At 42.1% G+C, this 20,169-nt stretch overlaps 2 protein-coding genes across 8 annotated transcripts in view; one reads left to right on the top strand and one right to left on the bottom strand.

Moving 5' to 3' along the window:
- Positions 1–20,169, bottom strand: part of Oprm1 (opioid receptor, mu 1) — a 253,352-nt gene that overhangs the window by 136,333 nt on the left and 96,850 nt on the right. The window lies entirely within an intron of this gene.
- Ipcef1 (interaction protein for cytohesin exchange factors 1) overlaps positions 1–20,169 on the top strand; it is a 202,794-nt gene that overhangs the window by 174,656 nt on the left and 7,969 nt on the right. For 3 of the 5 annotated variants that reach the window (XM_063266112.1, XM_063266118.1, XM_039081247.2), the window contains one exon: positions 3,403–3,525. In XM_063266112.1, the coding sequence (XP_063122182.1) occupies positions 3,403–3,525 (123 nt within the window). Of the gene's footprint in view, positions 1–3,402; positions 8,143–20,169 lie in introns of those variants that run through there. The other 2 variants (XM_017589333.3, NM_001415951.1) reach the window with 1 other exon arrangement.

Raw genomic sequence — 20,169 nt, 5'->3', positions numbered from 1 at the left:
ATATTCTTCACAGCCCAATGATATGACTCTTCACAGATTCACCATGGCTGTCTCCTTTCTGCTCTTGTGTCCTGGCTTCCCCTTCCTCCTAAAACCCTCCCCAGTTTTAGCAATTGCTCTTTTACTTTCATATTGATTTCTCAAAGTATTTTACATATGAAGGAAGGAACACATTGGATGCTTGCGGTTTTTTTTTTTTTTTTTGCTTTGTGTTTACTTAACCCATGCTTTCTCATTCTATGCCTCAGATGATAGGATTCCATTCTCCTTTAGCACTGCATATATTTAAGTTTTGGCAGGCCACTGGTCCTATCAGAGAAACATGTCTGTCCTCATAAGGCCTTCAGTTCAGAAGGGGAAGACAGAAGTGTGGCCTTCTGACCTTTCAGGCTGACTGGTAGTTTTGAGCTTGAGATCGGAGTAGTGAGCATGATTGTAGCATTTGGGCTGTGCAGAATGTTCCCTGGGGATGGTCCAGGGTTCAATGGTGAACAGGCGCTTACTGTCTACATGACAGGAGCCAAGAGTATAAGGATGGAGGAGAGGCATTTTCTGTCATTTTCAGGAGGCTTGGTTAATTGATTAATGAATCGTGTGTGTGGGGGCCATACATGTGGAGGCCAGAGGAAGAAGTGGGGCTCTATCACTTTCCACTTTTTGCCCTGAGACCGAGCTACTTGTTGAGTCAGAAGTGACCTTTCTGTTGAGGCCGACTGTACAAGGAGCTCTCCAGTTCCACCTGTCTCCGACCTCACTGCAATGCTGAGGTCACAAGCACAGGCAACCAACCTGGCCTTTTATGTCGGTGCTGGTGCTTCAAGCTCAGGCTGTCTTAGGGTTCCTATCGCTGAGATGAAACACCGTAACCAAAAGCAACTTGGGAATGAAAGAGTTTATTTGGCTCACACTTCCACATCACTGTCATCGTTGAAAGAAGTCAGGACAGGAACCTAGAGGCAGGAGTGGATGCAGAGGCCATAGAGGGGTGCTGCTTACTGGCTTGCTCCCCATGCCTTGCTCAACCTGCTTTCTTATAGAACCTAGGACCACAAGCCCAGGCATGGCCTCACTCATGGACCCCATCCACATCAATCACTAATTAAGAAAATGCCCTACAGGCTTGACTAAGCCTGATCTTATGGGAGCATTTTATCAATTGAGGGTCTCTCTCTGATAACTCTAGTTTGTGTCAAATTGAAATAAAGCTAGCTAGAACACAGATCCTTAAAACTGCTCAACATAGAGGCATTACCCATAGAACCACTCTTCACCCCCTTTTAGGTTTTGGGACAGATGTCTAAATAGACTACAGTGAATTCTAGGCTTTGACCCAGATGGGTATAAGAGCATGAAAATAAGGGTGTTTGGTTGAAGTTGCAGGCTCAGTTTTCCCCTGAATTTGATAGCTGGCAGTAAGTATAAGCTAAAGAGGTGTAGAAGAAGATGCTCCAGGTAGCTCAGCATTTTGGAGGTGAGAACAAAATGGACCAATAGTCAGTCAGTCTGTCTGTCTTCCTTCCTTCCTTCCTTCCTTCCTTCCTTCTTTTCTTTTCTTTTCCCCTCCCTCCCTCCCTCCCTCCCTCCCTCCCTCCCTCCCTCCCTCCCTCCCTCCCTCCCTTCCTTCCTTCCTTCCTTTGTTCTTATTCTTTAATCCTTTTTTACAATCTAGTTTTCATCCCACTCCTGGCCTGCCCCCCAACCACTCCCCATATCATACCTCCTCCCCACATCTCCAAGAGGATGTCCGCACCCCCTCACTCCTGCCACACTAGACCTCCCCACTCCCTAGGGCCTCAAGTCTCTCAAAGGTTAGGTGCGTCTTCTCTCACTAAGGCCAGGGCAGGCAGTCCTCTGCTGTGTAGGTGTCAGGGGCCTCATATCAGCTGGTGTGTGCTGCCTGGTTGTCGGCTCAGTGTCTGAGTGATCTTGTGGGTCCAGGTCAGTTGAGACTGCTGGTCTTCCCTTGGGGCTGCCCTCATATACAGGGAGGCAGCTTGGCGTGGAGGGCCAGCAAATGGAGCTGGGGTTCTTGAGAGCCTGGTACTTAATGAGGGAAGTCATGAGGAAGACTCAGCATGTAGAAGGATCCCCACATTGCTATACAGAGTGTGGATTTAAAGTAGGGGATCAGAGGTGAGGACCTGCTGGCAAGCCAGTGTTTTGTATTGCACTGTATGTGCCCAATTAGAACGATGCCTCTATAGAGGGAGAAAAATCATTTGTGATAGGAATCACATCTCCGTTCTTAGGTTAGAACCAAGCCTCTGCTTAGGCTTTTTACAGCTCCAGACAGACACCCCACTGGGACATCATGAGGCCATGGTTAACAGGGTTTCTTACCTGGGAAGTGAGTTAACATCAAAGCAGGCATTGGCAATAGTGGGGCTATTGATACCCTGCCCACACTTTCCCTTTCATTGGCTTCTACCCAGGAATCAGAGCCTGGCTCCGACTTCCCGTGGAGACCTCTCCTGTCCTCAGAAGTGACAGACTCTCACTTCTCCCCACATAGGCTCTGCTTCTCTTCAGAGAGCCCTACACAAGGTCTCTCTGGTGCTGTCAGAATCCCTGCCATCAGTTGTCCCTCTCTGTCTGTCTGTCTGTCTATCTGTCATGTTAATAAGTCTCCTAATAAGCTCCTTAGTCCCCAGTAATCAATCTCAGTGCCATCTCAAAACACCCAGTCCCTTCACAAACCTAATAATTATCAGGGGAGAGTGCCGCACTTTTTGTGGATGCTGATTATATTTTTACTCTATTCTTTCACTTCAAATTTGAGTGACTGATTGTCCACGAAGTGTTGATAAGTTATTTTGTACTGGCATGCATGCTGTTCTGTTGGAAGTTAGGTGTCTCATCTTTGAATAATAAACCATACTTTTCATATATAAATCTCTGTGCTAATAGAATATGACTGATTTTAAAATAATTGAAAATCTACAAAAATTAAAAAAGATCAATTTTTGTTACCTTATGTCTCAGGTAAAGTGTTCTGTTCCAGTTTTAGTTAGTGAGGTTCGGATGGTCAATGAAATATCGTCTGTGTTCAGCATTCACTGAGCCTCAGGAGGCAGCCAGCACCCAGTGATACACTAATATGGAGTCCCCTCTGTGCTGTGAGGTAATAGAGGGGTGAAAGGCAGCAGCCTAGAAGACAGACTGTTTTTTTCACTAACTTTGGGGTGAATATATACAACTTCTTATGACTCCAGCCTGTGAGAGATGTTGAGCCTGACCTCAATGTATTGAGAGATTAGAATATTAATACGCCAAACCACGTTGGTAGTGTTGCGGCGGATGAGCCCCTATGTCTGTGACAGGACTGAGGAAGTTGACTCACTGAAGTTCAGGTCCTCACGAACTCACAGATGCCCCTTTCCTTCCTGTTTTCTTCCCGGCCAGTGCAAAGAACATGATTTGGCTATGATCAACCAGCTGCTGGATGACCCAAAGCTGACAGCCAGGAAGTACAGAGAGTGGAAAGTCATGAACACCCTGCTGATCCAGGACATCTATCAGCAGCAGGTACCTCAGGACCCTGAAGTCACCCCTCAGGAAATCATGAACCCCACCTCTTCTGACTGTGTGGAAAATTCTCTTTGAGCAGATGCCGGGACCCTACCCCCATTTCTGTTACTATGCCATTCTACAGGATGCTGCCAAGGGCCTACATTCTGCTTATAAGGAAACCCCATACCCAGTTCCTGAGACATCATCCATCCCTCCCAAGGATGCAACCCAGGTGAAGCCAGTTCTGATGCAGTGGGAATCCTGGCTCCCACATGTGACATTCCTAATACTGGAGTAGAGTGATGGAGTTCATCTGAGCAGGCACATCTTCTGTGCTCCTACTGAGAGCTAGCAGGAATCCTAGGCTTTAGGCAGGATGTCAAGTGGGTAAACCCCCTCTGTTTGCTTTCAAGAGAATTACAACCTGCCACAGACAAAAGGCCCAATTTCACTAGGGATAATAATTCACATTATTATTTTGTTTTGCAAAAGAAGCATGTAGAACTGCCTTTGGTGGGCAGCGGAGTTCTTCAAAATATTGCTAGTGGAGGAATTTCCTCCTTATTGGTGACTGGAACTGGACACATGTTGGCATTTGTGGAGCACAAGGCTCCTTGTAACGTTGACGTTCTACTTGGTAGAGCACCTTATTTGCAGAGTAGAGCATGGTGGGGGTGGGGTATGAGAGCCCAAGGAGAAGGTATTCTTCCTGTTCCACTCAGAGGGCAGCTTCATATGTTCATGCTTTGCCTAGGGTAGGGGATGTGATTAATGTGCCCATTCCTTACAATGTCTAGGAGACAGACCATCACATGACCATTGGAGACATTGGTGCCCCACTCCCAGCTTCTTTGAACAGTGGTAGGATATTGATACCCACTATAAGGAATGTTATATTGAGTTCATCCCTGCCTGTGCTGCCTAGACCCAGCATGAGTTTATGTCCAGTTTTCCTGGGATCCAAATTCACAAGGTTATTTCTGAATTGTTCTTAACTTGGAAAAGAACCCAGACCAGCAAAACAACAAACCAGTTAAACAGGATCATTTTATTTTTGTATGTTTATGTGTCATATCGTGTGAGGTGTGAACAGTGGTCTATGTTTCTTATTTAAATATATTTATAGAAATGCAAATTATAGTGTTTTAAAAGAAAATGTACTACTATTATTTGTTGTCCAATATATATATATATTCTAGAAGCATATCCTTTTTGCTTGAGAAAAATAAGTATAGTAGTGACTTACTGGAATTGTATTGCACTATGATATATGAAGAATGCTCAGGAAATCTTGAGAGAAAACCACAGGAGCATGTATTAATACTTACTAATTTTCTGAATGCTTTCTTTCCATTTCCTATCCTCACCTCCAGAGCTCTTAAATTTCAATGCCTGTTACACATCATTTTCTTAACTAGCACCTTAGGATAGCTCTTCTATTCATAAAGGTTATGCTTTATGATATTTATGCCACGAATTATAGACCCAAAGGAACACATCTCATGAACTCTTGGGCCAAATAAAATACAAGTAACACAATTCCCAACTAAATATTTATAAAATTAAAGTTTGTTTTTGAAGAAATCTCAAAGAAAAACAATATATTAATCACAATGACAATTTCTAAATCATAAGCATAATTCACTAAGTACCCATATGAGTCTCCTCTACCCTTTGAAAATTGTTGACATATATATTCATATAGCATCAAATGTGGCTTGACAAATTCATATAGAAGTAGCCACCTGATCTATATCTATAAAGTAAATATAAAGAATTGTTTAATATTTCCCTGTACTTTACCAAGACTTTTTTTATACACTGAAATGAAAAACAATCCTTGCCTTAAGAGAGAAACATAGACCAGGAAGCAAAGAGAAGCTACAGGATTCATTAAGTTGAAAGACGAAGCGTCGAGATGATCTGGGAGAGGGCACGCTGGGTCTTCCACCTGGATCCCAGCAGTTGAAGAGGCTAATGCCTCTTAGGATTGATTCCTCCTGCGGCCAGCAGCTGTACGGAGGGCAATGCTTAGGGGTACACAGTGAAAGGAAGCACTGGGGGAAGGTGAATTAACTAGAACAACCTTAGCCTGTGAAAAAATATTCACTCATGTCTTTTTTTTTTTTTAGCAGCACCAACTTCTAAATTTCCATCTTCCCCCAAGTTGAAGCCCCGAACTCTTTATGAGGGCTGATTGCTATATTTAAATGCTTTCCTTTGGCTTTTCATTTATACCCATTTAACTGACCTTTGAATGTAAACTCTTAGTAACATACAGATCTAAAGGCAAAATTGGTTCATGAGATTGCGTGACCAAGCCATAGGGTGATTTTTTTTTCCCCATGCAACTTAAAGAAAGCCAGAGTCAAGTTTCTGCTTTGGTAGAACCAGCCTGCTGAACGTTCCCACGTCAGTCTCAGCTGTGTCCTGTCTTCCTGGACATGAACCAACCACTCCCTGTTCCCCAGTTCAGTAGATAAATACTTTTTCACTCTGTGCTAGGCTTAGTTAGGGAGTAGGAGGTGCTTCTGTGGATACACAGCCTCCGCTAGGAGGGTGAGGACAGACAGGAGTAAGCAGAAGAGTGGGTGACGTGTCCATAGACCCTTGGTGAAGAGAAATCATGAGGAGCCTTCCCTTGGCCTCGAGTCTCTTCCCTGGTTCAAGAGATTTGGGAACTGATCTCTTCTGGTTAATGACTGGGACATGGATTATGGAGAGTCAGTGGTAGCCTAGGGGAGACTGCCTCTGGAATGAACCAGAGCAACTATCTCCGGACACCATGGTGGATCTTTGAGCACAAGTCTTTCACATGGTACTGTTAAGGATGAGGATTCTCTGGGTACTTTTTTCCTTGGGGCTGGGAGAAGGATCTTTTCTTTCCTAGTTTGAAGACCCAGATAAGAGCCTGGCGGGAGACCCTCACTAATTGAGATGTTGTTAACACCCATGGATCCCGAATTTTTCTGGTGTTTGGAGGATGTCTGTCATTTGTAAGAGTTCTTAGTTTTCCCCGTAGCTTTAATCTGAGGTTAGATTCAGAGTTCAGAAAAAAGATGCTGGAGTAAACAACTGTTAGGATTCCAACAGGCCAAAGAAGAGGTCAGGTTTGGAGTCAGATTTTCAGTGTGAACCCATGCCTTATATTGATACAACTCTTTGAAGTTTGCAAACTATGTTCCCCCTTCCCTGCATCCTACCACCCCATAGGCTAAATCGGGGCAATTGTGAACTCTGGGTATAATGAAATGCCTGGCTCAAAGCCCCAAGTGGTACAGCCAGAATCTGAGTTTGAGTTTCAGGTCTGCCAGTCCTCTCTGTGGAGGAGGAATGACTGTCTGGGCATAGCCTGCTGGGGAACCAATGGTCTGACCTGGTTCCCACGTCTATTACACTGAGTTCCGCACACTGGCTGCTGCAAAGGCTTCTGCTGGATCCCCAGAGGCACGCACTGCTGTGAGCAGTCTCTCCCCAAAGGTCCTGCTGCCTTGTCACTGGGTTTTCTGAGAACTAGGGCTTGACCTGATGTGTTTCCTTTATTCCCTTCTGTAGAAGACACTATGTTACCACTGTGAGGACTTTAAGGCCAGAGGATAGAAGTCTTTAAAGGGATGGAAATGCCTATTTTTCTTATTTTTCCTTTTGAGATGTGACCTGCCATGTCAGGTATCAGAGACTTAGGGACTAGAAATGACTCATGGAATCATTTCCTCAGGGAGGCTCCAGACCAGATCGTCATGGAGAGGGAACAAAAGGAAAAGCAAAATAGTTTTCAGTCTTTTGAGGAGAGGCACTCTAGCAATGAAAGCCATATTTCATTTTACGGACACAGGCGTCTTTGTAAAAAGAGAAAGACACTATTTTGACACAGCAATACAAATGATTTGGTACAGAGGGTGACTGTTCAAACGTCACATTATGTTGAAGCGGGTATTGTGTCCAAATGCAGTTTTAGAATGTAGTTCTGCTTCCGGCTAACAGAATAGGATACGTGAAGGAGATTTCTGATCTCTTTCCCATAAAACACTTCTGTAGACATGAGACATTCAGTCCCGGATGTAGGAGGTGACTGCCCACCTAAGGTTTTGTCACCCATAATAGTAAGAGCCCCTCACATTAGATTTTTTACAAATCTCTGTGAAGTGGATGTGGTAGAGGGATATTCTATTCACAGAAACCTAACCTTCTCAGCCACACCATGCCACATGAAAATGGACCCTGCATTTCAAAAGGAAGTTTTCCATTTCCCTTGTTGTAAAGAAACTTAATTGCTCTGTAGTGATGTCTTGTTAGCTCTAGTCCAAAGGGAAGCATGCCCCCATGGAGACATTTAACATCCTGTAATTGAAAACCATGGTTTAAGTCACCACATGTTCTGCTATTGCATGGTGGGGATGGGGTTCAACAGTGCATGGTATTGGGGCAAGATGTTAACGTGGGGTTGATACCTTATCTGTCATTGTGCTTTTGATCATTGTCATCTATCTGTTTTGACGAAACTGAAAACACGAGGCATGCCTCATTTCTCCTGTTCCCTGTTCCCCAGGATGTCTTGTAAGATAAAGATAAAAAGCAAACTGTTTAGTAAAATGGTATGAAAAAAAAGTCAAAATACACTACTTGTGTTCATTTTCTGCCTTACATTATTTCTTCTTCCTTAAAGACTAAAAGAAACAACCCCAAACCAGCCAGAAAAACCACCACCAGCAAAATATGAAAACACCACCCTGAAGCTGGGTTTCGATCTTCAACAAAGGTTATTGCACCCTCTGGTGGTCATAATGAATGTAACAGATCCCAGAGTTGATGTGATTTTTTTTTTTTTTTTTTTTTTTTTTTTTTTTTTTGGTTCTTTTTTCCGGAGCTGGGGACCGAACCCAGGGCCTTGCGCTTCCTAAGCAAGCGCTCTACCACTGAGCTAAATCCCCAACCCCTTGATGTGATTTTTAAAACGAAAGATAATTTTATACTGGAACTTATTTCTACACTAACCTTTGTAGTCTTTGTCAATGTCTCTAATTTTACAGACCTATTAACATCATTATTTTAAAACGTGTCATTGCTCCACAAAATTCGACTTGTCTATTCCATTGCACAACACCTACATTATTTGGAGAATTTTTTTTGAAGTGCAGATTTAAGAGTTAGAACAAGCATCACACAAGCTTTTAAAAATACAAAGAGTAGATCAAAACAGAAGAAGAGATTCCTTTCCATTTGTGCCCACTGACCACAGGAAGCTGGCCCGCATTCAGACCTGTTTCACAAACCCCAGGTTGCAGGGTCCACAGATGACGGAGTATTTTCCTTCTCTTTCCCAGTCTTCACCTTTCAGCCAAATGCCGTTCTTCTTCAGCTCTATCCTGTCTTCAAGTATTTTTAAACACCTGCAAAGCCTACCCAACTACCAGAAGCAGTAAAGTTCTTAGTTCAGACAGATCTAGGCGGGGGATGTAGCTCAGAGGTAGCTTGCTTGCCCAGCATGCACAAAGACCTAGGTTTGATTTCTCATGGATGAGGAGGTGTCCCACCATGATGACAGAAGGCCCCAGAAGTTCAATGTTCTCCTCCCTGTTGGATCAAGGTCTGAACTACACAAGACCTTGCCTCCAAAGTGGGCGGGAACTATTAGCAAAAGACATAGGAAAAAGATTACCAAAGGGTGTAGGTACACTGTTTCCAGAACTAACTTCTCCAAGTTTCCAAGTGCTACTGTAGCAGATCATCAAAGATAGTTAGCTGACCCACATTAGTTACTTCGTAGTTCTGAGGCTGGGAAGGATGGCACTTTTTGTAGAGGTTGGGAGGGGTTATTCCGTACAGCTTTCAGAAGCCACCCATGTTTCCTGTCTCTTTGTGTGCTTCCTGTCTGCGAAGTTGACAGTGTCCTATTTCTTTGCACCTCTTTAATCACCTCTTTCTCAGGCTGATCCTTCTCAGTATCTTTGTGTCACAACGGATCTTTTGAAATATCCTGTCACTCAATTTCTACTTTTAATATTCATTTGTCTTCAGTTCCCCTATATAGCCTGCTCATTAAATCTGCGTTATGACATTTGCCATAAATATTCATTTCAAATATCCCGTGGAGTCCTCCATTGGTCATCAATATCTACCAGAGAGTCTGAGGGTTTCAAATCTTTAACAAGATTCAAAGTCCTTTCTAACTACCTGAATTTGACTTTTTTTAAGGTAGGTTCCACCAGGGAATCTCCCTGGCTTTTGCCATCACAGGTATTTAGATGCAAAGGCAACAGCTATTCAGTAACCACGGGAGACTTTTATGACGTCTACTGCAAGGACTGGGTGGTGTTGCTGGCGTTTGACAGACTTGAGTGGTAAGTAGTGACTGAGTAGGCCCTGAGTACCACTGATGAACAGAAGGAAGAGAGAAACAGGCTCTCATCCACTCGCAATTTACTACAAAGTCCTACGGGGAGGTCGGTAGGCAGCCTTCAAAGAAACAGTCAGAGGGCAGGAAGAGTTGAAAGCCAAATACAGGGCTAAATTGGAAACATGACAGAACTTCAAAGAAGACAAACTCTTACAAGAGAAAGAACAAGCCTAAAACTTGAGATGGGGGCTGTCGGGATTCTTCAAAGGCATCAGATTCTACAAGAAGTGCATGTCTCCTTTGTGGTAGGAATAGGCCTCTAGCCCTTCACATCTGAAGACTTTTCAGATTATATTTTCACATGAGGCAGGTGCTGCACAAGATAATGTAGTCTTTTCCAGGAACAAGATAGCGAGGGAATTACTAGGTTGTTTAAAAAAATTTCTTGGCTATTGCTGGGGGACAGAACGGTCATTAGAGATTGCCACAAAGAATATGCATTGGTTAGTAACAATGTGGATGATGGTATGCTAGAATAGTGGCAGAGGCCAGATGGCTACACTTAACAATCCAAGCAATGGGTCAGAATTACTGTAATGGTAACTAGGTTAGAAATGGTGGCCAGTTGTGGTCTTGATCAAGAAATTGCCAGTATAATAAGATATGCCAAGATACAAGGAACTCTAGCCATCAGGTTAATGATATAGGAAATAAGATTAGATACATAACATCAGAGAGTGAGAGTTAAGTATTTGGGTTCAGAGGGGTGGGTCAAGTCAGTCAAGTATCTATCACTCAAAAGTAAAGGGAAAGTGACTGTCTTGCATTTCTGCCAGCAAGAAGGATGCCCTGTGCTTGGTGAGGCTTATCCAAGTTTTCAAGGCAGCAATTCTACACAGAAGAGTTTTCTGACTTCATTAAGTGATATGAAAGTATTCTACTTTTGGACAAGAGTGAATGGTGTGGCAGGAGCAAGCCATGCATGTGTCAGATCTTAACACTAGAAGAGATGTACATAGCACAGAAAGCCACAGCATGGGTTCATTGGAAATCAATCTTAAAAGGAGCACAGATACCAAAGGCTCTGAGTGAGACCACATCATTAAGAGAGAATGGGTAACAAATGCCTCTGGCATGTCATTTAGCCCTGTGTCTAATCAGGGGCACAGGTATCTTTATAGCCAGAACTAACTATCCAGATATAGGTACCACTAGACAGCCATTTGAGGTAGTCCAGAAGCAATCTATCATAAAGTGGAGACGGTGCGTTCAATATTGATTTAAGAACCTGTCTTAGTTGGGGTTCCTATTGCTGAGATGAAACACTGTGACCACAAAGAGGAGTTGGGGAGAAAAGGGTCTATTCTGCTTGCAGTTTCATATCACTACTTATCATTGAGGGAAGTCAGAGCAGGAGCTGATGCAGAGGTCATGGAAGGGTGCTGCTTACTGGCTTGCTCCCTATGCCTTGCACAGCCCGCTTTCTTAAAGAACCTGTGACACCAGCTCAGGAATGATACCCATAATGGGCTGGGCCCTTCTCTATTAATCACTAATTTCAAAAGTGCTTTACAGCTGGATCTTAGGGAGGTATCTCCTCAACTGAGGCTCCTTCCTCTCTGATGACTCTATCTTATGTCAAGTTGACACCAATCCAGCCAGTTCAGTATCTAAGGGGACACAAGGACATTGAACAGGTGACCCTGACAACTCTGTCTATTCTCATGTCTAAGTCAGGTCACATGCTTGATCTCATGGGGACATTTCTCATTGTTTGGCAGAAGAAGAAAATGCCTAAGCTTAATTTGTTAATGGTTGGTTTGCTGTATGATGGGTGAGTATTGTCTCATAGCCTTACCTATGGGTGACTTCCTAAGTTGGTGGTAGAAGAAAACCTCCCAGCCTGGGGAAGGCATGCCTTATGTACCACATGTAACTATCAGTTCTCTGTGGAGAAAGCATGGCCCAACAGACAACACTTAAGGATGAATCTGTGGTAACAATGCCATATATAAGGACCTAATCCCTGTGTTTAGATTTTATTATCCATCAGATACTGTGCATTTCTGAAGACGCACTGAACACTCAAGGGCTCAGAAGGAGACAGCCAAGGGCTGCCTCCTAGCTTTCATAGATGACTACTTTGGGGATTGTGCACTGTGTTCATGAACCTCAGCAGCAGAGGCTTCCATGCATATCCCCTAGGATGCACACGCTAGCTGGGGCTGAAAACTACTACAGCTGGCAAACCTTGTCTGCATGTAACAAAATAAAACTGTGTGAGTTCTAATAAGGTATTTTATTTATTTAGGTGAGACCAATCTGCTGCTTGCCAGCAAGTTAATCAAAATTAGTACCTTTTATCTAGGCCAAGGCCTGGTTATAAGTGACACACAGAACCTCACCTGTGCGGGGGAAAGTCCTTCCTTCTTACAGTGCCTCAGTCAATACAACTGTTCAAAGGCTTCTATAGCATCTGGTCCACACATACACTCCATACAATATGCTTAGGATAAACACAGTATGGTAAGAAAATGAGGCATAGAACACGTGTCTACCTATGGGAACCAGGCACATTCCATACCAGGCTTAGAGTTTAAAAAAATATATTTTAAGGGCTGGAGAGATGGCTCAGTGGTTAAGAACACTGACTGCTCATTCAGAGGTTCTGAGTTCAATTCCCAGCAGCCACTTGGTGACTCACAACCATCTGATGGCCTCTTCTGGTGTGTCTGAAGACAGCTACAGTGTACTTATACAAATAAAGCAAATCTTTAAGAAAATCTACTTTAATAAGGATTATCAAACATTCCCTTCTAGCCCACTATCCAACAGTAGGGGAGAAAGAAAAAGGACAAGGGGATGTGGACCTGTTTAGAAGAAGTTCCTTGGGGGTGGTTTTAATCTCTGTTGTCAGGATACCAACAGTCCAGTTTAGTAGTGTCAAGGCACCCAAACACGAATACCTGGATGCCAGGAGAAGGTCTCTGCTGTGCCTCTTTCAATAAAGTGAAGATCAATGAAGACAAAGATGTGAGACCATGCAAGATCTCTGTCTGTTGAGTCCTGTTTATACTCTCTACAAATACCACATGTTTTCCCTCAGCATGGGTCTCACCTCAGCAAAATATCACGTTGAATCTGCCTCAGCCATACACCATGTGAATCTGCATCACATGACACAACTGTAAGCTTCCACATCACTATACTATTCTGAGATTGCTGGCTTGGAAGAGCTTTGCAAAGCTGTCTTGAAGGTGTAATTGAAGGACCCTTCAGTAGACAATCTCTATTGCTGATGGAGCTTCATCCTTCAAAATTTAGATTTTATTTTTATTTTTAAAATTGTTATTTATTTTTATCTCTTCTTTCTTATGTGTGTGTGTGTGTGTGTGTGCGCGCGCGCGCGCACGCGCATGTGTGTTCAAATTTTATTTGTATGCGTGTGTGTGGGAGTGTAAGCGCATGTCGACAAGTGTATTTGAGATTGGAGTTTAGTATTGAATATCTGTCTTCATGTTCTATCCCCTTTATTGTTTGAGAATGCCCCTCATTGGCCCAGAACTCACTGATTTTGCTAGGATTCCTGGCCAGTAAGTCCCATGGGTCCACTTGTTCCTGCCTACTCAGCTGTGGGAGCATAGTATATGCCCATCACATGTGGTTGTCTCTTTACTCATGGGTATTGGGAATTGAACTTAGGTCCTTATGTTTGCCCAGAAAGCTTTAACCAACAGAACTGCCTCCTTAGCTCCATAAATAGTACAAGCAACAAACCAGCGGCCCCTATATGATAAATTGTTCACAAAAGTTTGACTTACATAGTTTAGGCAACTATTAGATGAACACAAAACTGGCTAGGATTTATGGTTTCTGTCCCTGAAATCTTACGCTCAGTGAACTTATAGATTCCTCTTGAAAGTAAGAATCTTGATTAATCTAAACTGGTCTACCATATAGGCATTTGGGTTCCTCAAAGTAGGAGAAGAGGAGATACCCAAAGCATGTGCTATATACATCGATGGTAATGATAGCAAGGAGAGAGGTTGTCTGCTTCCTCTCTGAAAAGTGGAGGATAGGACAGATCTCCTGGGGTATCTCTTGGTGCTCCTAGGCCCTGTTAGAACTTGTCCAGTTAGAGAGAAGCATAGCTACCAGGCTGATAGGTTTTTGATAGCCAAGGGCTTAGCTGTCCTGGGGTGAATGTCTCTAGCATGTTATAAAAATGGAGGAGGCTGGGGTTGGGGATTTAGCTCAGTGGTAGAGCACTTGCCTAGGAAGCGCAAGGCCCTGGGTTCGGTCCCCAGCTCCGAAAAAAAGAACCAAAAAAAAAAAATGGAGGGGTCTGATGTGCCTTAAAGGCTTTAAGATCAGCTAAATAGCAAGGGTATATAGCTCATCACCCTTCTTTTGCCTCTTGGAGGTATCCACAGGGTGTGATTATAAGCAAACAGATTGCAATTACACAGCAAAACTTATATGAAAAGGTAAGAGGGCGTGAACGGCACACGAGGTTGCTCCTTTGAATGTGAATGTCCTGTTTTGGTCTCCTTATTCACCCAGATGGACCAAAAGGCCAGCAAACAGTACCTATAAACAGAGCACCCATTTCCCCTTCTATAGTCGCTAGCATATGGCTGAGGGACAGGTGTCTCTCGGGAGTCCATTATCTCTCCTTGCCCATCCAAACCCCCAGCAGTAAGTGATCAGAGATTGATTTCTGTATGCTTTTTTCTTTGCTTTAGACTTGGACCAGCACTGAGGCTAAGTGCCCAACAGGAATGCCAGGACTGTCCTTGAATCAGTTCAAAGCTGGTTTCTATCTACTTTGAGTTACCAGTTCCTTTCTTCCCCTTCAATATCCAGTTTGTCCTCTGCCCCTTGGAGCTTTTCTCAAGTCATCATGTCAACAGAAGTCTCTATGACTGACTCCATGTTTATGACACCTGACCTAGGAGAGTTAAGTGCCTCTGCATGGCTCTTCCATGTAGGCAATTCTCCTGCCCCGCATTTCATAAAGATTCCTAAGGAACCTTAGCACAGTGAAGATTGTGCTGTAGTCTTCCTTTTTCTATAGTTTTTCAGCCTTGAGAATGAAACCAAGGGCAGACTCATTTTTCACAGCCCACCTGTGAATGAGCCTAGCAGTCAATTTCAGGATCCCTGGCTAGCAATTACAAGCACACTATAAACATTTATTTTAGATCTTATGCACAGAATGCTTTGTTTTGCATCCAGAAGCTTTCTTCGGAATCAAAGCCATTCAAGTTAAGCAAACACAACTCCAAAGAGTTGCTGCCTCACAGAAATGCTGATGGTCACAGTTGACTGGACAGAAGTGAGGGTTATCCAGGAAGAAGGAATCTTAACTGAGGGATTGTGCCCATTTGTTTGATCCTGTGGGTAACTCTGTGGAGTCATTTTCCTCATTAATGATTGCTGTAGGAGGTCCTAGCCCATGATGGTCTGTGCTATTCCTGTCAAGGTGGTCCTGGGTGGTATGAGAAAAGAAGCTGAGCAGGGCTATGGGGAGCAGGCCAGTAAGCAATGTTTCTCAGTGGTCTCTGCCTCAGTTTCTGTCTCCAGGTTCTTCCCTTGTGCTCCTGTCCCAACTTACTTCAGTGATGGACTGTGATGTGTAAATCAAATTAAGTCTTCTGTCCACTAAGTTGGTGTTGATCAGAGCTTATTACATCAACAGAGAAAGCAAACTAGGACACCTGAGAAGAGGGAAGTTCATTTGAGGAATTTCCTCCATAGGCTTGACTTGTGGACATGTCTATGTCGATGGCACATTTCCTTAACCGGTAACAGATGTAGAAAGACCCCTTCCACTGTGGGTGGCACCATTCCTTAGGCATATGGGCTTGACATCTTAAGGAAAGTATCTGAGAACGGCAGATAAAGTAAGCCAGTGCTCTTGCTTCAGTTCCTGTTTTGGCTTCCCTCCATGATTGACAATAACCTGTAGGATGCAATCAATCAATCAATCAATCAATCAATCAATCAATCAAAGTATATTTCCTTTGTCCATGAGTTGCTTTTGGTCAATGTTTTCTAGTAGAAGCAGAGAAGCAAACTAGAACACCTCTCCTAACAGTGCCTTGGAATATGTGATTTTTATCAAAGAAAGTACACTGCTTTGTATAAGGTTTTCTACCTTTAGACCCTATGAATTATAGGTTTTGTTCTTGTGCATATGAATGTTCAATTACTCCAACACCATTTATTGACAATGCTCACCTTTCTCATTGTGTCTCCTTTGAGCCTTTGTCAAAAACAAGTCTGGCATGCTTGTGAGGCTATTTCTGGTTTTCTATTTTATTCATTTGATTTACAACTCTGTCACAATCACCATCTTTGATGGGTGAAGCTATCTATATAAGTATCAAAATAGGCCAGTTGCTGCCTCTTACTTTATTCTTCCCTTTCAAAATGTCTTAGCTATTTTACTCCCTTGCTTTTAAATGTAATGTTTAGAATAATCTCTTCTATATCTATTTATAAAGCAAACTGTGCTGAGGATTTGATAGGAGCTACATTACAACCATTGGGGAAATGACATTTTTAATATATTGGGTCTCTGAATCTATAAACAAATATGTCTTTCAAGTTATTTAGAACTCTGCTTTTTGTAATCAATGCTTTATATTTTTAGCATATATAGCCTATGATTTTTGTTAAGACTAATGCCTAAGCATAATTTTGAATTGCTAAAAATAGAGTTATATATTTAATTATGGTATCAACACATGCATTGCCAATATCTAGAAATACAACCATCTGTGGAATATTCTATCTTGGGTCATTTGATCTTTTCAAAGTCTTATTAATGATAGGACACAAATATTCTTAAAAGCTCTTAGAATTTATAGTAATTTATAAACTGGGGAGTTTATTTTTTTCTTTGCTAAACTGTATACCTTTTAGACCCATTCCTTTCTTTGTCTTACTCCACTGGTTATGATGTCCAACATTATGTTTAGTCAACATGCTTGGAGTTGCTCCCAGTCTTAAGGAAAAACCATTCAGCTTTTTAACAGTGACTAAAATGGCTGGAGTGGGCATTAAATGGATATTTCTTATCAAGTTGAATAATTTTCTTCTATTTATTCTTATTCTTCTAAATGTTTTGGTCATGAATAGGTGTTGAATATGTTAAAATGAAATTTTACTAGTAAATGATATACTCATGGCTTTTCTTCTTTGGCTGCTGATATGATAGATTTTTTAAAATTTGGTTTTAAATATCAAACCAGCTGTGGTTTTGGTGTAATGATTGTTTTATGTACTGCTTATGTAATTGGCTGATATGCTGGTAAGGGTTTTCACTTCTACATTCATGAGAAGTGATGGTCCACAATTTTATTTTATACCATGCTTCTCTGGTTTGGCATAGGTATAATAGTCACTTTAGAAAATGAGTTATAAAGGTTTCTCTATGGCTTGTGTCTTACTGGAAAGATCATGTAGAACAATTTAATTCTTTAAATATGTGGTAGAATTCTCTACAAAAAAGATTGTGTGGTGGTACCTGTTTTTGACAAAATTTAAATAAGAAATCTTACTTATTTAGGATATTTGTCTTACCTACTTCATATTTACTAATTTGTGTTACTTTGTGATTTTTGAGTCATTATCCAAATTCTCCGAAGTTGTCACATTTACTTTTGTTGTTTTATATATTTATTTATTATAGTTTTGTTTTAATCCCTGATTTCAGTAATGTGTGTCTTTACTCTTTTTTTTTTCAGTCTTGTTAGAGACTTGCAAGTTTACTGTTCAGGCTATAATCCTTTTAATTTTATTGATTTTTATTTACTGCATTTGTTCTCAATTTTTAGTTATGCTTTCTGGGAGAAGTAAGGGAAACTACCTCTATACCATCTTTCCAGAAATAGGATTTTCTGAGGCTTCTTTTTGCTGAAGTAACTTTATCATACACAAGACTCTTCCTGCTTTTAAGAAGTCTAAATTTTGGGGTATAACCACCTAGAAAAGAAACTTCTAATCTATAATGCTAAGTGTCATGTTAAGAGAAAGAATAAGATGTTTTGGGGAACCTGAGGCAGGATATCTCAGAGTGCTGTCTAGAGGTGGTGATGTCATATTTAAACATGCAAAAACAAAAGCAACTGGTTACATGAGTGGAAAGGGACAGAGGACACTTGAGAGCAGGAAAAAACATGACATGTATGAAAATAACAAACAATTCTGTTGCCAAAGCAGAACTATGTTTTAGTTAGGCTTTTATTGCTGTGAAGAGACATCATGACCAAAACAACTCCTGTCAGGGCAACCATTTAATTGGGGCTGGCTTATAGATGGGTTCAGAGATTTAGTCCATTATCATCATGGCGGGGGCATGGCAGTGTACAGGCAAAGAAGGAGCTGAGAGTTCTCCATCTTGATCTGAAGGTATCCAGGGATAGACTGCTGTGTCTCACCCTGAGCAGAACTTGAGCATTTACATTACCTCAAAGTCGTGCCTCCACAGTAACACACTGCCTCCAACAAGGGCATATCATCTATCAATAGTGCCACTCTTTGGGCCAAGCATATTCAAACCACCACAATAGTGTTTTAAGTAAGATGACAAGGTATGAGGCCATGGCCTTAATCAGGGACCGGACTATGAAAACACATCACAGATCACATGAGAGAGTTTGGATTCAAGAGCCAAACCAGGAGTCACAGAGCCGCGGAGCTGGGAAAGAGCAGATGTGATGCTCACGAGCCTTGAAGTAGGGGATGCAGTAGATATAGATACAGTGATGGGGTTTGTGGTGGAGACAATGGAATGGACAGAACTGGGTGGGTGTAAAGCATCTCGGAACCATGGAATCCATAGAAGCCAGAGGCTATCATATACACACAGAGAGGAAAAATCAAACTTTGTGGCCATTCTCTACAACGGAATGAGTGGAATTGTCAATTAGAGGAAGGAAAGAGAGAAGAGGATGGTTTAGGTAAGAGTTTGGTTTTGGAAAGCACAGACTGGAGAGGCCATGTGTGTGATTGTTTAGACCATAGACTGTGAGTCAGCTTTCCTGAATCAAATCCTACCCTGCCATTTTAATGCTAGTGAACTAAATGATAGTGAACTAAAAACAAACACACACACACACAACAATAACCAAACAACAAACAAACAAAAAACACTTGACTTCACTCATTCTTCATTATAATGGTGAATGGTTTGTTAGGGAAAATAAGTTGTCATATATGCTCAGAGAAAAGGGGAGATAATAGATGGTGGTAATTATGACTGTAATTGTTACTGTATATGTGACCTAGATTGCATTGTCAGACAAATAAGAGGAGGAGTTTAAAGCCCATGTAAGGTCTATTTAGTCTAACCCTCTTAGTTTAGAGATCAGAATGGAAATATTTCCCTTAAGGCCACTGAGTGTCAGAGTGGAGTAAAACCATGAATGCCTAACTTCTGATTAGCATCCCATTATGTTAATTTTACACTCAGACTCTGTATGCTGTGACACAATGGTAAACTGAAGGCCTAATTCTTTTCTCAACCCCATTGCAATGGCTTCGCTGCAAGAGGAATGTGTTCAGCACTTTGGTATGGCTGTTGGCTTGCTTTGATGTACGGCAGTGAAGTCCTGCCTTGTGTTCTTTCTTCCTCCGGCAGGTTAACTTGCAGATGTAAGTAGGATTGCCATCCACAGAGATGCTGCAAGTGATGTGTAGATCTGCAGTAAGAGGCAAAACCAACTGTGTGAACAGAATCCTAGTCTACCAGCATCTGTGAATTCATGAATGGAACTGGAGGCTGCTAAGACTGTGGTATTTGTCTCACAGCATGTAGCTGATACGAACATTTGAAATGACATGCTTACTCTTAATGAAAAGCTTTCTGCTTGTAGACACTCAGAATCTATTGAAATTCTACTTCTTGGAGTGGGAAACCACTGATAGACACATACTAATAGCTCATTATGTTAGCCTCTCTCATACTCACCTGTCAGTCACCGATTGTTTAAAAAGAAATTCTCATTATCTTAGTACATTTTGTGCTGCTCCAACAGAACAGCACAGGCTGGGTAATTTATAATAAAGGAACGTGTTCCGCCTCACTACTCTGGAGCATTAGAGGTCTAAGGTCAAAGTGCCAGCGCTCAGAGAAGTCTTAGAGATAAAACAGGACCTGGACTTGATCATTTTGCAGTGACATTGACCCTACCCATAAGGCAGGAGTCCTCGTGGCTTAATCATATTCTAGGAATCCCAACTCTTACAACTAGACTTCAGTGTGAGTTTTTGAGAAGCAGCCTTTCAAACTGTAATGTCCACACCTCTAATCC

This window comes from Rattus norvegicus, chromosome 1 (genome assembly GCF_036323735.1).
Source record: "Rattus norvegicus strain BN/NHsdMcwi chromosome 1, GRCr8, whole genome shotgun sequence".
NCBI lineage: Eukaryota > Metazoa > Chordata > Mammalia > Rodentia > Muridae > Rattus > Rattus norvegicus.
Note: the sequence above shows the minus strand (reverse complement) of the source record. Positions and strands in the feature narration are given on the sequence as shown.